The 18,152-nt window shown below is 46.6% G+C and overlaps 1 protein-coding gene and 1 long non-coding RNA gene across 4 annotated transcripts in view; both read left to right on the top strand.

The window, feature by feature from the left end:
• The first annotated feature begins 52 nt into the window (after window positions 1–52).
• LOC147821107 (uncharacterized) lies at window positions 53–10,164 on the top strand. Its single transcript, XR_015447677.1, has 3 exons — window positions 53–510; window positions 3,199–3,341; window positions 7,619–10,164. It is a non-coding gene; the product is annotated as an uncharacterized LOC147821107 (long non-coding RNA).
• Window positions 10,165–16,866: 6,702 nt separating this feature from the next.
• Window positions 16,867–18,152, top strand: part of Slc9a6 (solute carrier family 9 member A6) — a 50,908-nt gene continuing 49,622 nt past the window's right edge. For 2 of the 3 annotated variants that reach the window (XM_004862341.3, XM_087202137.1), the window contains exon 1: window positions 16,983–17,340. In XM_004862341.3, the coding sequence (XP_004862398.1) occupies window positions 17,007–17,340 (334 nt within the window). In that variant the 5' untranslated portion in view covers window positions 16,983–17,006. The other variant, XM_021242514.2, reaches the window with a different exon arrangement.

The raw sequence follows: 18,152 nt of genomic DNA, 5'->3' as shown, positions 1-18,152 counted from the left end.
AGCAGGACCAATGGGGAAGTGAAGAAGGAGGGCTCCAGTGAATGAGCACTGGCCGCGGTGAAGGGGCGGAGCTCGGAGTGGCCGGTGTAAGACCGTGGGCCTCACCAAACGCTCCGAGGAGCTGACTACAGTGAAGATCACCCGGGAGGGAACACACCAGACAAGTTGTGAAAGTAAAACAGACCTTTATTAGTCTGGCCAGACGGCACCCTCAAGCACCATGCTTAGAGGGGCGACCGGCTCAGGGACTGAGGTCTTTATAGGGGTCGCAAGAGGGAACTTTGCAAGCAAAAGTACAGAAGCGAGATGTTGGCGGTTGGGGTAGTCTAGCAACCAAACTTTACATAACAGGCATAAGGCTAACTTGCAGTTTCCTTGGAACAGCAACAAGCACATTCTGGGAACTCGACGTCCCCATGGTGAAGTGTAACAGAAACAGACAAGATGGGGCCTTATTACAAAATGGAGTAACTTTTATTCACTCTCACATTCCCCACTGATTTTAGCACAGTAAGTAATCCTACGCGCGGCTTTCTTCTTCTAGTGGCACTGGGTTGTATCTAGCCTGTTGGTTTAAAACCATTAGGTGAACAGATCCCACCTGGGCCCTTACATAGGCCATAAGTTTATTAATAATGCATGGGCCGAAAGTCAAAGCTAGTAGCAAGATTAACGGGTCCAGCAAGGGCAGAAACAAGAGTAGTCAACCAGGGAGACCAGTTAAACATTGACTGGGACCATCCCTCCCGTTTTTCTAATCTATCATACTTTTCTTGTAGGTGTTTATTTACAGTGGCCAGGGTTTCTCTTATTATTCCAGATTTATTAGCGTAATAGCAACATTGTTCTCCTAGGGCTGCACATAGCCCTCCCTCTTTCATAAACCCAAGGTTGAGTCCTCGGCGATTTTGAAGGACCATCTCAGCCAGAGAATCAACCTGTTTTTCTAAATGAGGCACTGACTCGGTAAGCAGGCCTAAGTCTATTTTTACCTGCTGGGCAAGGGTCTTGAAGTTAGAGTCTTGCAGTCCTTTTGCTGTCGTGCCCAGAGCCGCTGATCCCGCAATGCCTGCTGCAGTTAATACGGGAATCAAAGCTGGGTGGCGCTTTTCTCGGGTGTGTGTCTTCTTAGCTAGGTATTCCCAACCCTGGTCTTCTCCAAATATAGTTACTTGGGGCAAAATGTGGACCATTACGAATACCTCAAGTTCCTGATTAAGGACTGTCATGCACAAACAAGGAGTTATACCATTTGTGCACGCCCACCATGCATTGTTTCCAGCTTTTAGATATTTTTCATTACTGGCAGTGGGTGTTTGATAAGAGCATACGCTGTCCAGATAAGAGGATGTAACACTTGGATTTTTAACACATAACCCTTTTTCCGTTATATCCCCTATTGACAACCTCTGTTGTTTCCAATCACACTCATCTTGGTTAACTTCTGAGTAGGTGCCATCTACTGCCACCCCTACATAATACGGGGGACGTGGACTCAAACACATCCAACATCCTTGGGTAACACTGTAGTCAGACCTATTTAACAAGGTATACATGGCATTAAGGGTTTTTAGGTATGGCTGGATCAGAGATTCAGGAGCAGCTAATGTCACATTATGAGTTCTTTTGGCCTTTTTCTTTTGGGGGCCAGAGACCCTATAAATGTTGCCCACTGGTTTAGGCGGTAATATTACTGGGCTATGCTGGATAATGAGGTCAGTCATAGGGTCTTTTTCACCCGCATTGAGTGCCACCGTCCAGGATTTTCCTTTTTCCCAATCTTTATACGGATTTTGCCATTGTTTTAAGGTTAACTTGATGAGATTACATTTTCCCACGGTACATGAACTGCTTGGTGTTTGTCGTTTTAAGGCCAAATACTCATCATTTTCACCACCGGTTTTCCATGGGGCAATAGATTTGCAACCCCAATAATAACAGTGGTTTCCTGGTCCCCCATCACACCTTTTATCTTTTCCTATGGGGCAGGCATAAATAGCTATATCTTGGAGGTTTCTTTCCAAATTATCATCTGTTTCACACTTCCCTCCACGCCGTACCCATTTTTCCGGATGAAACCCTATCATTTGAACCAGCCCCCCCCCATGATTGAAAGCCCCAGATCACACGGGTCTACAACAAAATGGGCCTGTCTATCAGTAGTAATGGTGGCATTGTGAGCTCCCATTAAGGCATTTTTTTAGGGACCAGGTCCAGTTCTGGGGAGGGTGGCTGGACAGCACCGGCTGGTGTGCAGATCCCCCTTCCATCGGGGCTGGTAAGAACAGCAACCCCATGAGCCCCCATATTGTCCAAACTAGTTTTTGATCAATCTTATCTTGAGGGGGGTCCCCTTTGTTCCCGTCGACCTGCCATGTTGACGCCCCTTCCTCAGGAGGTGCCGCCTTTAAATGGCTGTGGTGGATCCAAGCAGAGTGACCAGCTACCTTCACGGCTGAGGGAGTCACCAGGACGACGGGAAATGTTCCCTTCCAGTGGGGTTCCAGGGTCTTGGAGTTGAACCTGTGAATGAAAACCAAATCTCCCAGCTTATAAAGTAGGGGTGATAAGGGTTTTTCTGAAGGGTGAGCTCTGGATTTTCTTATTTCTTCTTGCGAATCCTACTGAAGCTGGTGAATGGCTTTCAGTGATTTAAGGAGTTGGAGGTGAGAGAGTTTTTCTGTCAATTCTAAATCAATTCTAGGGACGAGAGGGAGTGCTCACCCATAGATTATCTGGAAGGGGGATACATTCGAAGGCAAACTTGGAGTACACTGGGTACGGTAGAGGGCAAAGGGGAGAAGCTCGACCCATCCCTGTTCAGTCTCCATGCTTAATTTGTTTAATGTCTCCTTCAAGGTTCTATTTGCCCTTTCTACTTGTCCTGAGCTCTGAGGCCTATATGCACAATGTAAATTCCATTTTACTCCTAAGGCACTGCTAATCAATTTGGATATCTTGGCTGTGAAGGCCGGGCCATTGTCGGACCCCAGGGCTAATGGCAATCCAAATCGAGGAATTATTTCTGTCAAAAGTTTCTTTACAGTTACTTCAGCCATTTCCTTTTTGGTGGGGAAGGCCTCTATCCAACCCAAAAAGGTATCCACAAAAACTATCAAATACTTAAGTCCATACAGGCCAGGTTTCATTTCAGTGAAGTTTACTTCCCAGTGTTCTCCTGGCATTACTCCCCCATAGCGAATTCCTGGGGGTCCCGTGATTCGGCTGGCATTTACCTGAAGACAGGTGGGACATCGTCTTACCAGGTCTTCAGCTTTTCGGGTCAGTCCTCGGCTGATGAAGTGGGGCTGCAGGGCCGCCAGCATCCATCTTTCTCCAAGGTGAGTGGACTCATGTAGTTCTCGGAGCAGGGTGTCTGCCAGGGCTCCTGGCAAAACTATTTTTCCCCCTTCGGTGGTCCACCACCCATGATCCCCCTTTTTCCATCATTTTCTTTTCATGTATTCTACTTCTTCCTTGGTATACTCCGGTTTATCTGGCAATACTGGGGTGGGGTGCAGGACCAACTGCTTCCCCACTGATTTTTGAGCAGCCTGTTTTGCTGCTTGGTCAGCGGCATTGTTTCCAGTTATCTCGGGGCCGGACCCTTTTTGATGGCCCCTACAGTGTATGATGGCCACTTTCCGGGGCAGCCAAATGGCTTGCAATAATGCCAAGATCTCAGTCTTATTTTTAATAGTCTTTCCCTCAGAGGTTAAGAGACCTCTATTTTGGTAAATTTCCCCATGTACATGGGCCGTGGCAAAAGCATATCGGCTGTCAGTATAAATATTGATCTTTTTCTCTTTACCCAATTCCAAAGCCTTTGTTAAAGCAATCAATTCATCCTTTTGGGTGGAGGTCCCTGGGGGTAGTCCTGTTGCCCATTCTACTTGGCAACTTTGGTTGACCACTGCTGCTCCAGTGTATCGAACCCCGTCTTGCACAAAGCTGCACCCATCAATATAGAACGTGGCCTTAGCCTGGGGGAAGGTTTGGTCCATTAGATCTGGATGCCCTCCCTGCAAGTTCTCGAGAATCTCCAGGCAGTCATGTATGGGCACCTCCTCTTTGGACTCTGGGAGCAGAGTAGCAGGGTTGAGATGGGCGGTGGTGGAAAACCTAATACACAGCTGTTCCAATAGGAGTCCTTGGTATTGCAACAGTCTGGCATTAGACAGCCACTTGCTAGGCGAGCTATTCAACAAGGGCTCAATGGCATGGGGAGTGATCAAAGTCAAATCCTGTCCAAATGTCAGTTTGTCAGCCTCTCAGATTAGAGCAGCTGCTGCTGCTACTGTCCTCAGACAGGTAGGCCACCCTCAGGCCACTGGGTCTAGCTTCTTCAAGAGGTATGCCACTGGTTGCTTCCATGGTCCCAAAGGCTGAGTAATCACTCCCTTGGCTACCCCATTTTTTTCCACTACATACAGACTGAAGGGCTTATTTAAGTCTGGCAGTGCCAGGGCTGGTGCCAGTGCAAGTGCAGTTTTAAGCAATTGAAGAGCCTGCTGGCAAGCCTCAGTCCATTCGAGGGGTGTATTTCCCCCCGTGGTGGCTTTGTGCAGGGGCTTGGCAATTTCAGCAAAGCCAGGGATCCAAACTCTGCAATACCCAACCACCCCTAGGAATTCACGCACCTGTTTCTTTGAGCTCGGTTCCAGAATCTGGAGAATTGCTGATACCCGCGATTCTGCCAGCCTCCTCTTCCCTTTCTCAAGAATATAGCCCAAGTAGGTTACCTTGGTCTGGCAGAGCTGAGCTTTCTTCCAAGACACCCAATATCCCAGGTCTTGGAGGACTTCCAGGAGGCTCTCGGTGGCCGCAAGACACTCTTCATCAATCGAAGTTGCCACTAGGAGGTCATCTACATACTGAAGAATAGTTGCTTGGGGAAAAACTCTCCTTACCTCTCGTAGATCTTTGCTGAGAGCTTCTCCAAACAGAGTGGGGGAGTTCTTGAATCCCTGTGGCAACCAGGTCCATGTCAGCTGTCCAGTAGTCCTGGTGTCTGGGTCTGTCCATTCGAAGGCAAAGAGGGGCTGGCCCACTGGTGCTAGGCGTAGGCTAAAAAATGCATCTTTGAGGTCTAATACCGAGTACCACATATGAGCAGGAGGGATGAGACTCAACAGAGTATAAGGGTTTGGTACCATTGGGTGGACTGTCTCCATCTGGCTGTTTACCTCCCGCAAATCCTGTACCATTCTGAAGTCTGAGGTGCCAGGCTTCCTCACAGGAAGCAGGGGTGTATTCCAGGCTGACTGGCAAGGGACCAAGATGTCGGCTTCCTGGAGTCAGTGGATGTGCTTAGAGATCCCCACCTTGGCTTCCAGCCAGAGGGGGTATTGTTGCACACGGACTGGGGTAGCAGAGGCCAACAATTGGACCACTACTGGGGCATGGTGGTTGGCCAGCCCATACCCTGATTGGTTTCAGCCCATACCCTGGGAAACTTTTTCTGAAGGTAGTCCCATTTTTGTTCGGGGGGGCTCTGCGCCCTCCTTTAGCAATCTAAATTCTTCTAGGGGTACCGTTACCATAATGGCAGAGTGTGGCTCAAGTTCAAAAGGCCTTCCTTCAGGCTCAAAGGAAATAATAGCCCCCAACTTTTGCAGCAAGTCTCTTCCCAGCAACGGGTATGGGCACTCAGGGATAACTAAGAAGGAATGGGTGACGGTGCCTTTGCCTAGATTCATAGTTCATCTAGTGGTCTGAGGGTAGGAGGCCGACTTTCCTGTGGCTCCAGTAATGGAGGTTTTTAAGGAAGTGAGGGGTCCAAGGGGGGTCTTCAGGACAGAGTGGCCTGCACCAGTGTCCACAAGGAACTGAACATCTGTTCCCCCTATCTCCAAAGTCACCATAGGCTCACTAGGGTTGAGCAGCCATGAACCTTGGCCCCGTCAATCTTCTTCATCTACTAAGAGGATTCCACCTTTTTCCTTTTGGGCCTCCTCTCTTTTCCTTTTTAGCTTTTTACAATCCTTTTTTAAATGGCCCTTTTCCTTGCAATAGGCACACTGATCTTTTTCTAATAAGGGTGGGATCTTTCCCTTGTTCCCTCCTTTGTTTTCAGGTCTTTCTTTCTGGACAAATCCTCCATTGGCCAAGGCAGCTATGGTCGCCTTTCCCAATCTTTTGGCCATCCTCTCTTCCGGGGGATCCCTGTTGTTAAACGCCTTCATGGCTACACTCATCAACTTTTCTCTATTCTCTCTCTCAAACCCTTCTAACCTTTGCAGCTTTTTTCTAATGTCTGGGGCCGACTGGGTAACAAATGCCAAGTTTATTGCCTGCCGATTTGCAGGGGCATCTGGATCGATTGGAGTATACGTATGGTATGCTTCCAACAGATGCTCCAAAAAGGCAGAAGGGGATTCCTCTGATCCTTGAAGGACCACGCTTACCTTGCTCAAATTGTTAGGCTTCCGAGCCGCTCCCCTCAGGCCAGCCAGGAGATGCTGACAATAGTTCTGGAGAGCTTCTCTCCCACCCGAGGCATTAGCTTGCCAGCGGGGTCAGGTGGACGGGAGTTGTGCTTCAATATGGGCCCGCTGTTCCTCATCTAGGGGCCCCTCTGCTCCGCCTAGTACCAACCTTAAAGCTTGTCCCCGGATTCTTTCCCTCTCCTCTGAGGTAAAAAGGGCCTGGAGGAGTTGTTGACAATCATCCCAAGTAGGATCATGGGTATGAAAAATAGACTCCAGGAGAGAGATTCGAGCTTGGGGTTTCTCTGAAAAAGAAGGATTCTGATGTTTCCAATTGTATAAGTCACTGGTAGTAAAAGGGATATAAACATAGTGACCTTGCTCTGTCTCCCGAAGGGGCAAGAGAGGGGCCGAGCTAGTTCCCTCAGCGGGGACCTCGCCAGGTCCATACACAGCCCCAGCTCACATGTGTGGGGGAGAAGTCACAGAGTCTGGGGACTGGGGCCCCTCAGGGAGAGGAGGATAGAGGTAGGAGCCAAAGGTTTCTCTGAAAAGGGAGGAAGGAAAGGATTTTGGGGTCTACAGTGGGACCCATTTGAAGGTGGAGGATTCCACATAGGGCGGAGGCCCTCCGAAGGGGTCTAGGGTGTCAGGTTCCTGTGAGAGTACTGGCTTGGGAGCCCGGGTCTTAAGTTCCCGGGGTCCTTTTGGGGCAGCGACTAAAATGTGAGTGTCTGTTTGAAGGGAACAGCGCTGCAGCCAAGCTGGAGGTTCCTCACAAGCCTGAACCCAGATGTCTATGTAGGGAAATTGGTCTGGGTGGCCAGGGCAACCGGTGATCTTGCCCCAAACTGCCTGGCAAATACTGAGGTCAAAAGTCCCTTTGGCTGGCCATCCCACCCTGAAGGCTGGCCATTCCAGTTGGCACAGGGAGCGGAGTCTTTTGCGAGAAAATTTTACCCCATATTCATCTTCTTGTCCTGGAGAAAAAGCCAATTTAAAATTAGTGAGAAAGTAGTCAAGCAGAGAGGACCTGGTAGAACAGGTTCCTCCCATTTCTCTGCTCCTGATAAGGATTAGAAAAAAAATGTAAAATCAAACACACAATAGATACAACACTAACATACAAAAGACAAGACGAACGGGTGCCACGATAAAATGAAACTAAATCTTCCCTTGTTCCTCGTCAGGAACCTCGGGGTCAGGGGAGGCTTCCTGACTCGTCAGCCACCTCACTCCTGACTTAACAAACAGTTGCAACCGGCTGAAAGCTTACCTCCGGAGGTTTTCTGAGGTCGGTACCCGAGAGTCTCCTGCTGGATCCCACCACGGAGTCTCGGCTAAACCGGAGGTTCCTACCCGGGGATCTTGCTGGGGCCTCCAAAATGTAAGACCGTAGGCCTCACCAAACGCTCTGAGGAGCTGACTACAGTGAAGATCACCCAGGAGGGAACACACCAGACAAGTTGTGAAAGTAAAACAGACCTTTATTAGTCTGGCCAGACGGCACCCTCAAGCACCAAGCTTAGAGGGGCGACCGGCTCAGGGACTGAGGTCTTTATAGGGGTCGCAAGAGGGAACTTTGCAAGCAAAAGTACAGAAGCGAGACGTTGGCGGTTGGGGTAGTCTAGCAACCAAACTTTACATAACAGGCATAAGGCTAACTTGCAGTTTCCTTGGAACAGCAACAAGCACATTCTGGGAACTCGACGTCCCCATGGTGAAGTGTAACAGAAACAGACAAGATGGGGCCTTATTACAAAATGGAGTAACTTTTGTTCAGTCTCACAGCCGGAGTGGAGTCGGGGTTGAGGGACAGCTGGAGGAGATGGTGAACGGTGCTGGTTGCTGGGTTCACACCTCTGACAGTCATTTTTTTTATTGGTTGATTGCATTTAGTTTTCCTCTAAGTTCTGTCCCTTGCTTTCTTTAGGTCTTTCTATGCTTCTGCCCTCTGCGTATTGGTACTGTGGTAGGAGGCAAGGGTGTTAAACTGAAGAGGCAGGTGGTCTCTCCAGGACAGCAACCCAGGCTTTGGAGCTCAACCACTGGGCACACAGAAGCTGATCAGTAAATGGCAGTCCCTTCCCCTTCCCCTAAAAAGGTCTTGGAGCAAGATTTGCGCCAAAAGGAAGTATATCACGGCAGGACAGTTTAATCTTGAAGAGAAGCAGCGTACATTAAGGAAAAAAGGAAAGAAAAAAAAAGATGTTAACAATGTTGTCTCAGCTCCCTCTGTCTGTGTCTCTGTCTCTCACGCACATGCACACACCAGGATAAAAATGTACTCTCCTTTCTCCATTATTCTTGGTCTTTATCCCTAAAATGTAGACATTTAATAGTGAGGTTCTCCCCTTGACCTCTTCGCTACTCATCCCCACTTCAACCAACATAAATACTACATGATTCCAAATCCACATCCCATTTCTATCTGCATGATCTCTGCTTAGCTTTTGATCTGTATTTCCGGTCAGCAGTTGGATATATTTGCATGTGTGTGGTCCTGTGGCACTCAAATTTATATGGTCTTTTATAATCCTGGCAATAATTTGTGCAGTGCCCCCTGGCTGAGTGGCTCAGCATTGTAAACTACATATCAAAAGGTAATTGCAGGGCCAGGGATTTAGCTCAGTGGTACAGCTGTCTGCCCCACAAGCACAAGGTCCCGAGTTTGATCCCCAGTACCAAAAAAAAAAAAAAAAAGGTAATTGCAAAGTATGATTACCATTCTTTCCCTTCAACCCTATAGGAATTATATGTTTTTAGTTGCATCAATTTGCTCACCTTTACTTAGTCAAAGATGCCTATCTTTACCACCCCTTTGAAATTTGCAACGTTCTCAGTTATGATCCCATTAGCCTGCTCTGTTTTTGTATCACCTTCTAACCTACTATCTAATTTATTGTTTATTGTGTTATTGTTTACTGTCCCTCTTCCCTTAATGAAATGTAAGCTCCAAGAGGACAGATTTCTCTGTGCCTAGAACATTGTCACTTGGAAAGCATTCAAAATGTTTGCTGTTGGGAGCAATGCTACATAATTCTAGGGATAAATCATTTGGTTAGCCTAGTTCTCTTGCCTACAGCCCAGCTACAGAATAACTCCAGTTTGGCCTCCGGTCACAACTGAGACTTCAGTGATCCAGTGATGCTGTGATTCTCCAGGACAAGAAACATCCTGGGAGAACAAACATCTGCTCAGTTCCTCACTGTTCTTGGACTGATTAACATCTTGTTTGCCGGAGATGTACTGAACTCTCTGCAAGCCTTCCGTTACACCTTGTTTATCCCAATGTGAACTATTGAACTCTCTGCAAGTCATTTGTTACATTTGTTTCTCCCGATGTACTGAATAAAAGGTGTGGTAAGCTGGGGGCTTTGTCTTTGCTGCCCAGAGTAGCACTGATCAGACCCAAAGCTCAGCTTCTTCTCAGTCTCATTTTTCTACCTTTCCTATAATTCGCCGTGTGCTGCCGTGGCTCACAGGAGACCAGGACTCACTGCAGAGGTTCTGGTAACGTCCCCTTCCCCTGTCCCCTACAGTTTGCTAAATGAAGAATGAACAAATGGAAAAGAAGTGAGAAGGATGTATCTCTGAGAGGATCTCTCCAGAGAGTTCCTCCATTATTTTGAATTGAGTTCAAAAATTCCTGTGAACTTCTGATATACTGTTCCTGAGTGTCTTCAAACCTGAAAGAAAATAAAAAAACTAGAAAATAAAGACATCCAAGATTCAGCGTACTGCATCCACTTTACCTATATAATTTTTGTCTTGGATTCCAAACTTAAGTTATGGTCATTATTTTTCTCTGAGCCCTTTCCAATTTCTTCACCCATAAACCAAGATTTTAAATAGTACTTAATTGATGTCAAGTGTGGTATAATGTATTCTGTACAAACGTGGCCCTATTTTATAAGCCTCACAAGTAGGAAGAACCAGCATATAGTCCCTGTATATTCACAGGAAAACACTTCCTTCTCCACCTGTGGGAGGTGACAAGATAGAAAAGATAGTTTAAAAAGTGTTTTAGGGGGGCCGGGGATTTAGCTCAGTGGTTCCGGTGCCTGCCTCACAAGGCGGAAGGTCCCGAGTTTGATCCCCAGTACCAAAAAAAAAAAAAAAAGTGCTTTAGCTTGGATAATATTGAAATTAGACTTTCAGATGCCCTGTTAAATTACATGTTCTAATATCAATTTAACTGAAGCAGAAAATGATTTAAGAGATTTCTTAAAAGATCTGTGATCCAGTTTCTTTCTTTTAAAAATATGGAGTTACAGAAAAGTAGGCCAGTAAGGAATCTGGCATATATTTGTATAAGCTGTCATTGCATTATCCTAGTCTTCAGTGACATTGAGTATTGTTTTCTCTCTTGTCCTCTTAAGATGTATTTCCACTCTCTTTTAACCTCTTACTCAGTTATGTTTATGGAGCAGGATTTTAATTGTCTTATCTGTCGATTCCAACCTGAAGAGCAGCCAAGTTATTTACAATGAGTTTTCAAAGACTGGATCACTCAAATAACTACCTTGAGTCCACTCATACATGGTTCTGAAGGTTGGAGTTAATCCCAAAGGTATAAGGTACAGCTCGTGGCAGCATTCTTTTTCATGCGCTCTTAGAACAAAAGTCAAACCTTGTGAGAAAGTATTTAAGTGATGCCAGGTATGTTGGCCTGTAATCCCAGCACTCCAGAGGCTGAGGCAGGAAGATTGAAGTAAGTTTGAGGCTGGCTTGGGCTATATAGTAAGTTCAAGGGCTACCTGAACATAGCAAGACTGTCCACCTCCCCCAAATATATAAAAATAAATTCCTAAGTGACCCCAGAAATGCCTTTTGTTTTCCCAGAGAAATAGCCATTCTCTGTATGCACCGAGGATAAATGATATAGCTGTTATTTAAGGTGGGGATCATGAGAGGTTATGTGTTATGTCAGTTTTCCAGGAAATCTGTTGAATAGAGAAAACACAACTAACCCAAAACTGCTTTTGAGTTCATTTACTTTGTTCTATGCCACCCAATTAGATGAATCTCATTCCTATTTCCATTTCTCATGAAGATTCTCCATCTGCCACACTCTGTCCTTTCCTACCTAGTTCAAGGTATCTATGAGAGGTATGGATTTTTTTTGTTTGGTACCTGGGATCGAACTTGCGCTTGCACAGTAGGCAGCGAAACCACTGAGTGAAATCCCCGGCCCTAGAGAGGTATAGATTATTATAGGTATTAAACCTTTCTTCAAGCTATTTATATTTAGTACACCCTGTCTGGATTACAGATTCTGGAAGTCGACCACTTGCTGGGAAAACTAGTATTTTCAGTGTTGAAATTTCATCTTCTTTATTTATTTTTTTCTTTGCAAAAGTGGTGTGTGCTCATAAGAAATTCAGACAGCAACAAAAAATGTATTCCTCTTAAAGCATTAAAGTGGTGCCTTGGTATTTTGAGTTCTGAATCAGTAAATCTGTGGTTACATGATTCATTGTTTAAATTTTGTTTGTTTGCTGGATGTTTTATGTCACAGGGATTAAAATCATTTGCTCTGGAGTCAAATAGGGTTTGAATCCTGACTTTTCCTTTTCCTCCTCTAAAGGACTGGAGAGGTTATTTAACTTCACTGTGCCTTGGTTTCCTCATCTGTACATTGAGGGTATTAATACTGCTTATTTGATAAGATTGTTGTCAGGTTGAGGGAGACAACACATATAAAGTGTTTAGTCTCACACATAGTGAGTACTCAGTCAGCTATTGTTATTGACTTTTAAAAAATCTCTTTCCAAACTGAAGAGATCCCTTATACCTTCAATCTTTCCTAAAACATCAGTTTCTTGTCTCTTTGATTATTTTAATTGCACTTCTCTGGACCACTGCCAGATCTAGCATCTCTTTAGCATCTCTTAGGGTTTTATTACCACATCTACACAAAATATCCTGTTACTTGTTTGAGGCTAACATGGTCACTCATTTCAAAGAGCCTTCCTAATGCCACTGAATATTTTATTTGCTTTTTTAGCATATTGGGTTGAGGAAATAAACCCTTGAAAATTCCAACATCCTTGTGCTGGGTTCTAACTTGTACCTGTGACCTAATCTCAATTCTCTTTGAATATAGACATTCCCTATACTACTGCTTGAGCACTAAATATCTATCAGTTTATACCTGAATTGAATGTATGCATGCAGGGGAATTTAACCCCGTCTGGAAACATGAAGAGTTCTTTTGGCACTCTGAAATTTAAGGGATTTATTAAGGCTCAGTTATGTTTCACTGGTCAAACTTTTCTGCTCAATGGTGTCAGTAAAGGGCTAAGTGATAACTAGTTCTGCTCTCGAGGTGCTTGTGAGGTGCTTGGAATAACAACCTCGTGAGTCCAACTGGACAATGCGTCAGGAGACCTAGAATAGGGACCTTCGCAGAGGGCTCTGGGAGCCCTTAGGAAGAGGAGGCCCTAACTCAGTCTGAGGGCATCCTGGAAAGTTTGTTGACTTTTGATCTGAGTTCTGTCAGACAAATAGAAGTTAGTTTGGCAAAAAAGGAGTTGAAGGTCTATCCAAACAGAAGGAGCACCTGGGAATCCACATGAATGGTATGAAACCATGCGAAGCATTCAGGGAACTATAGAGAGTTCAGAATGGCTGAAGTAAAATATATTGGAGGTAGAAAGAGGGGCTATAGAGCTCAAGAGGCAGTCTAGAGCCAGGCATGTGGAGCACTGTGTGCCAAGCTAAGGAGGTAACACTGAAGGTAGTCAGGGCTCCTGGAGAGTGTGGAGCAGGGGTATGATGTTTATAAACAGGTTTGTGTTTCAGAAAGCACCCTCTCATCAAAGGGTGGAGGAATGATTGACAGAGACTAACACAGAGGTCTGCATACCTTTCCAGAAAGGCCAGATAGCAAATATTTCAGGCTTTGCAGTCTTCCAGGTCTCCAGAAATCATTCAATTCTGCCCTGTAGGAGAAAAACAGCCAAAATCAGTAAGTAAACAAATGGGCAGGTCTGTGTCCAATAAGCTATTACTGATGGACACTGAAATTTCAGTTTTACATAATTTTTATGTGTCACAAAAATTTTTTCCAGCCCTTAAAGATATAAAAACTTGGGCGGGGGATTTAGCTCAGTGGTTCTGTCACCTGCCTCGCAAGCACAATGTCCCAGGTTCGATCTCCAGTACCAAAAAAAAAAAGATGTAAAACCTTTTTAGCTTCAGGCCATACAAAAACAGATGGGGGACTACATTTAGTCCTTGGGCTGTGGTCTGATCTCTGAGTGCAGAGGAGGTAGACAATTCTTTCAAGAAGATTCTCAAGGGGAGGGGAAAATAGTACAGTAGTGACAGGGAAGGGCTGTTTATCAGAGGTGTTTTTTGAAACTGTTTAGGCAGAGGAGAAAGGGATAGGGGAGGAGTCACTGAAGATGGGTGGGGGTTGATAACTGAAGTAGATGCTGGCAGAGGCATAAAAGAAGTGATAGGATGCAGAGTATAAGATGAGGAATACATTTTCAAAAGGAAGAGAAATACCTCTTCCAGTGAGGCTGGTGGGAGGTTGGGATGGATGGGCACTGATGGAATATTTAAGTAGATGGCAGAGTAGGATTTTCCCAGAATGCTTTAAGATTTTCACTGGAAAGGAAGTAAGGCTAGAATTCCAGGTGAGTTTTCCTGTAGTCATTCAAGATGATGACATAGCTGGGAGGGGCCCAGAGAAAAGGAGGAAGCCTGTGAACCAGATGTCTAAGTACTCTGAGAATGTGTGGGAGTGACCAGAAAAGTGTTGAAAACTAGGAAAGAAGTTGCCAGAGTTTCCACAAAGGTGTAGGAGTAATGGGTTTCCTCCATGGGAGGGAGCAGAGTGCCGGGTCCTCCTTCAGGCCACACCATACAGGTTGTATTGTGTGCCTGTGCGTGCTAGAAGGTGGGTTTGTGACAAAATGAACGTCCAGTGAAACAGCTTCAGAGCATGTGATGTCCTGGGAGAAGTGTGGGTACTGTTAAAGGGTTTGGAGAGGCCATTGATGCAGCAAGTGAGGGGTGGTTTGTTCACAAGGGAGGATAGTCCAGAGAGCTGTGACCAGACTGGCAGAGGGGCAGGCTCACCGTGAGAAGAGTCAGTGGGGGGATGGGAACGAGACTTATGGAGCAATATTGGGCTGAGAAACAAGCACATTCTGAGGGCAGCTGAAGGCTCATGGGGATTGGTTGCCTGGCCTCCTCTCAATATTCCCCCTGGAATTCTGATATGAAGAGGCTGCCAAGAGAGCATACTAAATTGCTGGGGCCACATAAACAGAGGTAGAGTCAGGGCCTTGAAGACATCTGCTGACTGTTGTCAGCAAAGCAAATCTGTGTTTGTTTTCTCCAAGTTCCAAACACTCAGAGAGAAGAAAGTAGTTTTGTGTTGAGTGCTTAGCCCTGAGAAGCAGGTAAGCTCTTTCACTAGGTCTTCCAAGGTGTCAAAATAGGTCTGTGGAGAGGGTAGTGGGAAGCCTTAGGAAGGCATTGCACCCGAGTTTCTTCCCTTTTCAAAGCCCATCCCTATGTGAACATGGCAGCATGGTCACACTGGAGTCACGGTATAAGGACAGGTAGTTGTGAGGCTTCCTGGGAAGACACACAGGCTCAGGCAGTAACAGAAGAGAATGAGCACACAATCCCTGTCTCTAGTCTGGAAACTTCCTGACCTGACAGGGACAGAACTAGCAGCAGAACACCATTCAGGGGATTTTGGGGGCTTACCATCCTCACAGAGCTTAAAGAGCTGGTTGGTGAGGGTAAATCCACCACACTAGGGAATGTAGCATTGCCTGAGTGTTGTTTTGGCAAGGAAGGCATATATCCTTGAGATGAAAACATTTGAGAACCATGAGTTCTAGACAGAATGATAGGAATTAGATTGGAATTGTCCTTGGATAGGGTCTGAAGAGTTCCTCCCAAAGAGGAGATGGGGAACTCAGCTCAGCCTGCCAAGTAGGTTCTCGACTCTCCTCACAGAAAAAGAACATCAGGACATGTCAGTGAGAGGCTTAGAAAGGCTTTACTATGCAGAATTAAAGAAGTACAAGTACATGCTCAGAAGAGTGTGGGCCCTTGAGAGAAAGCTTCACTGTATTCTGGGGTTGGGAGTCTGTATGTGTGCACGTGTGTATGTATGTTCATGTTCTTAGAAGTATCCTGTAAGATGTTTTGCCTAGAAACAGTCTTTGAACCCTTTGAATCGGTTTCTCATCTTAAGGTCAGGTTGCTACCCTTTACCTTATCAACTAGGCTTATACTATCTTTAAGGAATTTGGGTGTGATGGCCTGGAAGGGAAGAAGAAAACTAAGCCTATGGAGTACAGATATGGATAGCCTTGGGTAACTGCATACTGAAGTCTCAGTCTTCTTAAAACTACAATTTTAAAATTATGATTTTGTGTCCTTTCCTTGTTGGTAGTAACAATGGTGGTATGAAGAGTTTGAGAAAGGATACCATATACATTAGGAAGAGAAGAATGAGCTTATTTCAACAATGTTTTAGGTGCTCAATACCCAACAGATGAAGGCAGGATGGCAAGCCAGGGCTTGAGATTTGTAGCTTACTCACGTTGAAACGATAGTTTAGAGAAAACAAAGAACCCGCACAAATGAAGGAGTGATGTGAGAAGTATGGGGGAAAAGTACAGGAATTTACTGTTCTCTAACACAAAATTCAAGTATGGAGGGGAGTGATATGAAAATTCTGGTGTGTAAGTTGGCCAAGAGAGTGAGAACAGAGAAAATATTCTTGGAAAAAGAGAGAGGAGAGATAGAGGTCAAAGGTGACTCGGGAGCAGGGGACATTTGTTTTAACACAGCAGTAAAAAGTAACAAGAAGAGACAGAGGAAGATTTCTTGTTTGGGAAAGGCGGGGGCGGGGGGGGGCGGTGCTCCTGAACATTAGTACATCTGAGCACAAACCGTCTGAATCTTCTTTGTGAGATTAATGAGTTTCTGCACAGGTTCCTGATGTGACAGATGACATATGTTAAGTGTGTACATGTAAAGAAAACCGAATATACAGACACACGCATGATCAACGCCTTGGAGTCCTTTCTTTTAGGATCTACTAAAGTGTTTTTGTTGTTGTTGTTGTTGTTTTTCTTCCTTTTTCAACGAGGACAGAACAAGGGGAATCTGGTTTAAATTACAGAGATGGAGAGTAAGGCCACTCCCAAGGGGACAACTTCTCAGCCTGTTAAGAGACGCTGGGGGACTACATTGAGATGGGCTATGAAAGATACATTCCCCTGAGAAGTGGATCAAATAGACGGAGCGCAATATGTCTCTGCTTCGTTACACCGAGCTGACGTTTCTTTAGCAGAGGGCAGTGCGCTAGATTCGCCGGCCTTTCACTTCCTAGCCGCGCCCCGGGGTGCCCGTGCGCAGGCGGAAAGGCAGAGGAAACCGGCGAGCGATAGAGCGGAGGCTGCTCCGGGCCCTTTAAGAGGGGCGGTGGCGCGCTCCGACGGCTTCCCTCTGGCCCCGCCTCTTCCCGTGAGCCCTCGGGGAGTGGTCCGACCGCGGGCGCTGCCGGTGAGCGAAGTCCAGGGGGCGGGGGGAGACATGGCTCGGCGCGGCTGGCGGCAGGCGCCCTTCCCTTGCGGCGGCGGTGGCGTCGGCGTCGGACCCCAAGCCCGGCCGCTCATGCGGCCCCTCTGGTTGCTCCTCGCAGTGGGCGTCTTTGGCTGGGCCGGGGCTTCGGACGGTGCCGGCGGAGCAACGAGAGTCATGGACGAGGAGATCGTGTCCGAGAAGCAAGCGGAGGAGAGCCACCGGCAGGACAGCGCCAATCTGCTCATCTTCATCCTGCTGCTCACCCTCACCATTCTCACGATCTGGCTCTTCAAACACCGCCGGGCCCGCTTCCTGCATGAGACTGGCCTGGCTATGATTTATGGCAAGTGCCGTAACCCCTGGCCGCCCCCTGGCACTGTCCCTTTCTCTGCCCGCCGGCTGCTTTGGCTCCTCTCCTAGCCCTGATCGGCCTACATTGGGCTCCCTTTCTGATTCCCTTCCTTTTCTGCCCTGCCTTACCACCCTCACCCCCGCGCCCGTTTCTCTGCCTCGTCTCCCCTTTATTTCTGCTACGCCCCCCGTTTCTTTACCTCACCTCCTTTACTCCCCCATTTTCGTGGTCTCTTCACACCTTTTTTTTTTTGCTTCCGACCCCACCCCCTTTCTCCATCCTGCTCCCCCTCCTCTGCCTGGGGAGCTGGAGACTGGGACCGGGGCCGGGGAGGGGAAGGGAGTGGGTGCGGTGTCTCAAACTGGGCTGGGGGAGTGGAAGACATTGTGATCTAGTTCTCTGGGGTGCCAATTTGTTTAAGGTTCATTGAAGCTGCGGTAGCACCTCTGCTGCCCAGCGTGTCATTCTTTAGGAAGTCGACCTTTACACGTTACCCAGCTCTTGCTATGCCCTGTCCTGTGGAGCCTAATCAAAATAAAAACCTGAACGTGACATACATAGGCTTGAGACATTTTAAATGAGGCCCTGATTTTCTGTACTGCGCTTGAAATATCCGATGTGGATACGTGTGAGTGACCCTTCCCGTTCAGGCTTACAAAAGTGAGGGCAAGGAAGAGTTATGGTTCTCCCAGCAATGTGTTGTACTACATCCACGATGATCAGAACAGGTCACCTCAGCAGTAGTTATCAAGCACCATGCATATGCAGCCTGGGTTTCTTGCTGTTGGCATGAGGTTATTGAC

Source organism: Heterocephalus glaber, unplaced genomic scaffold (genome assembly GCF_053883595.1).
Source record: "Heterocephalus glaber isolate CG9 unplaced genomic scaffold, H.glaber_assembly_v1.0 deba00001764, whole genome shotgun sequence".
NCBI classification, from domain to species: Eukaryota; Metazoa; Chordata; class Mammalia; order Rodentia; family Bathyergidae; genus Heterocephalus; species Heterocephalus glaber.
The sequence above is the reverse complement of the archived record's forward strand: the minus strand, read 5'-3'. Positions and strand labels throughout refer to the sequence as shown.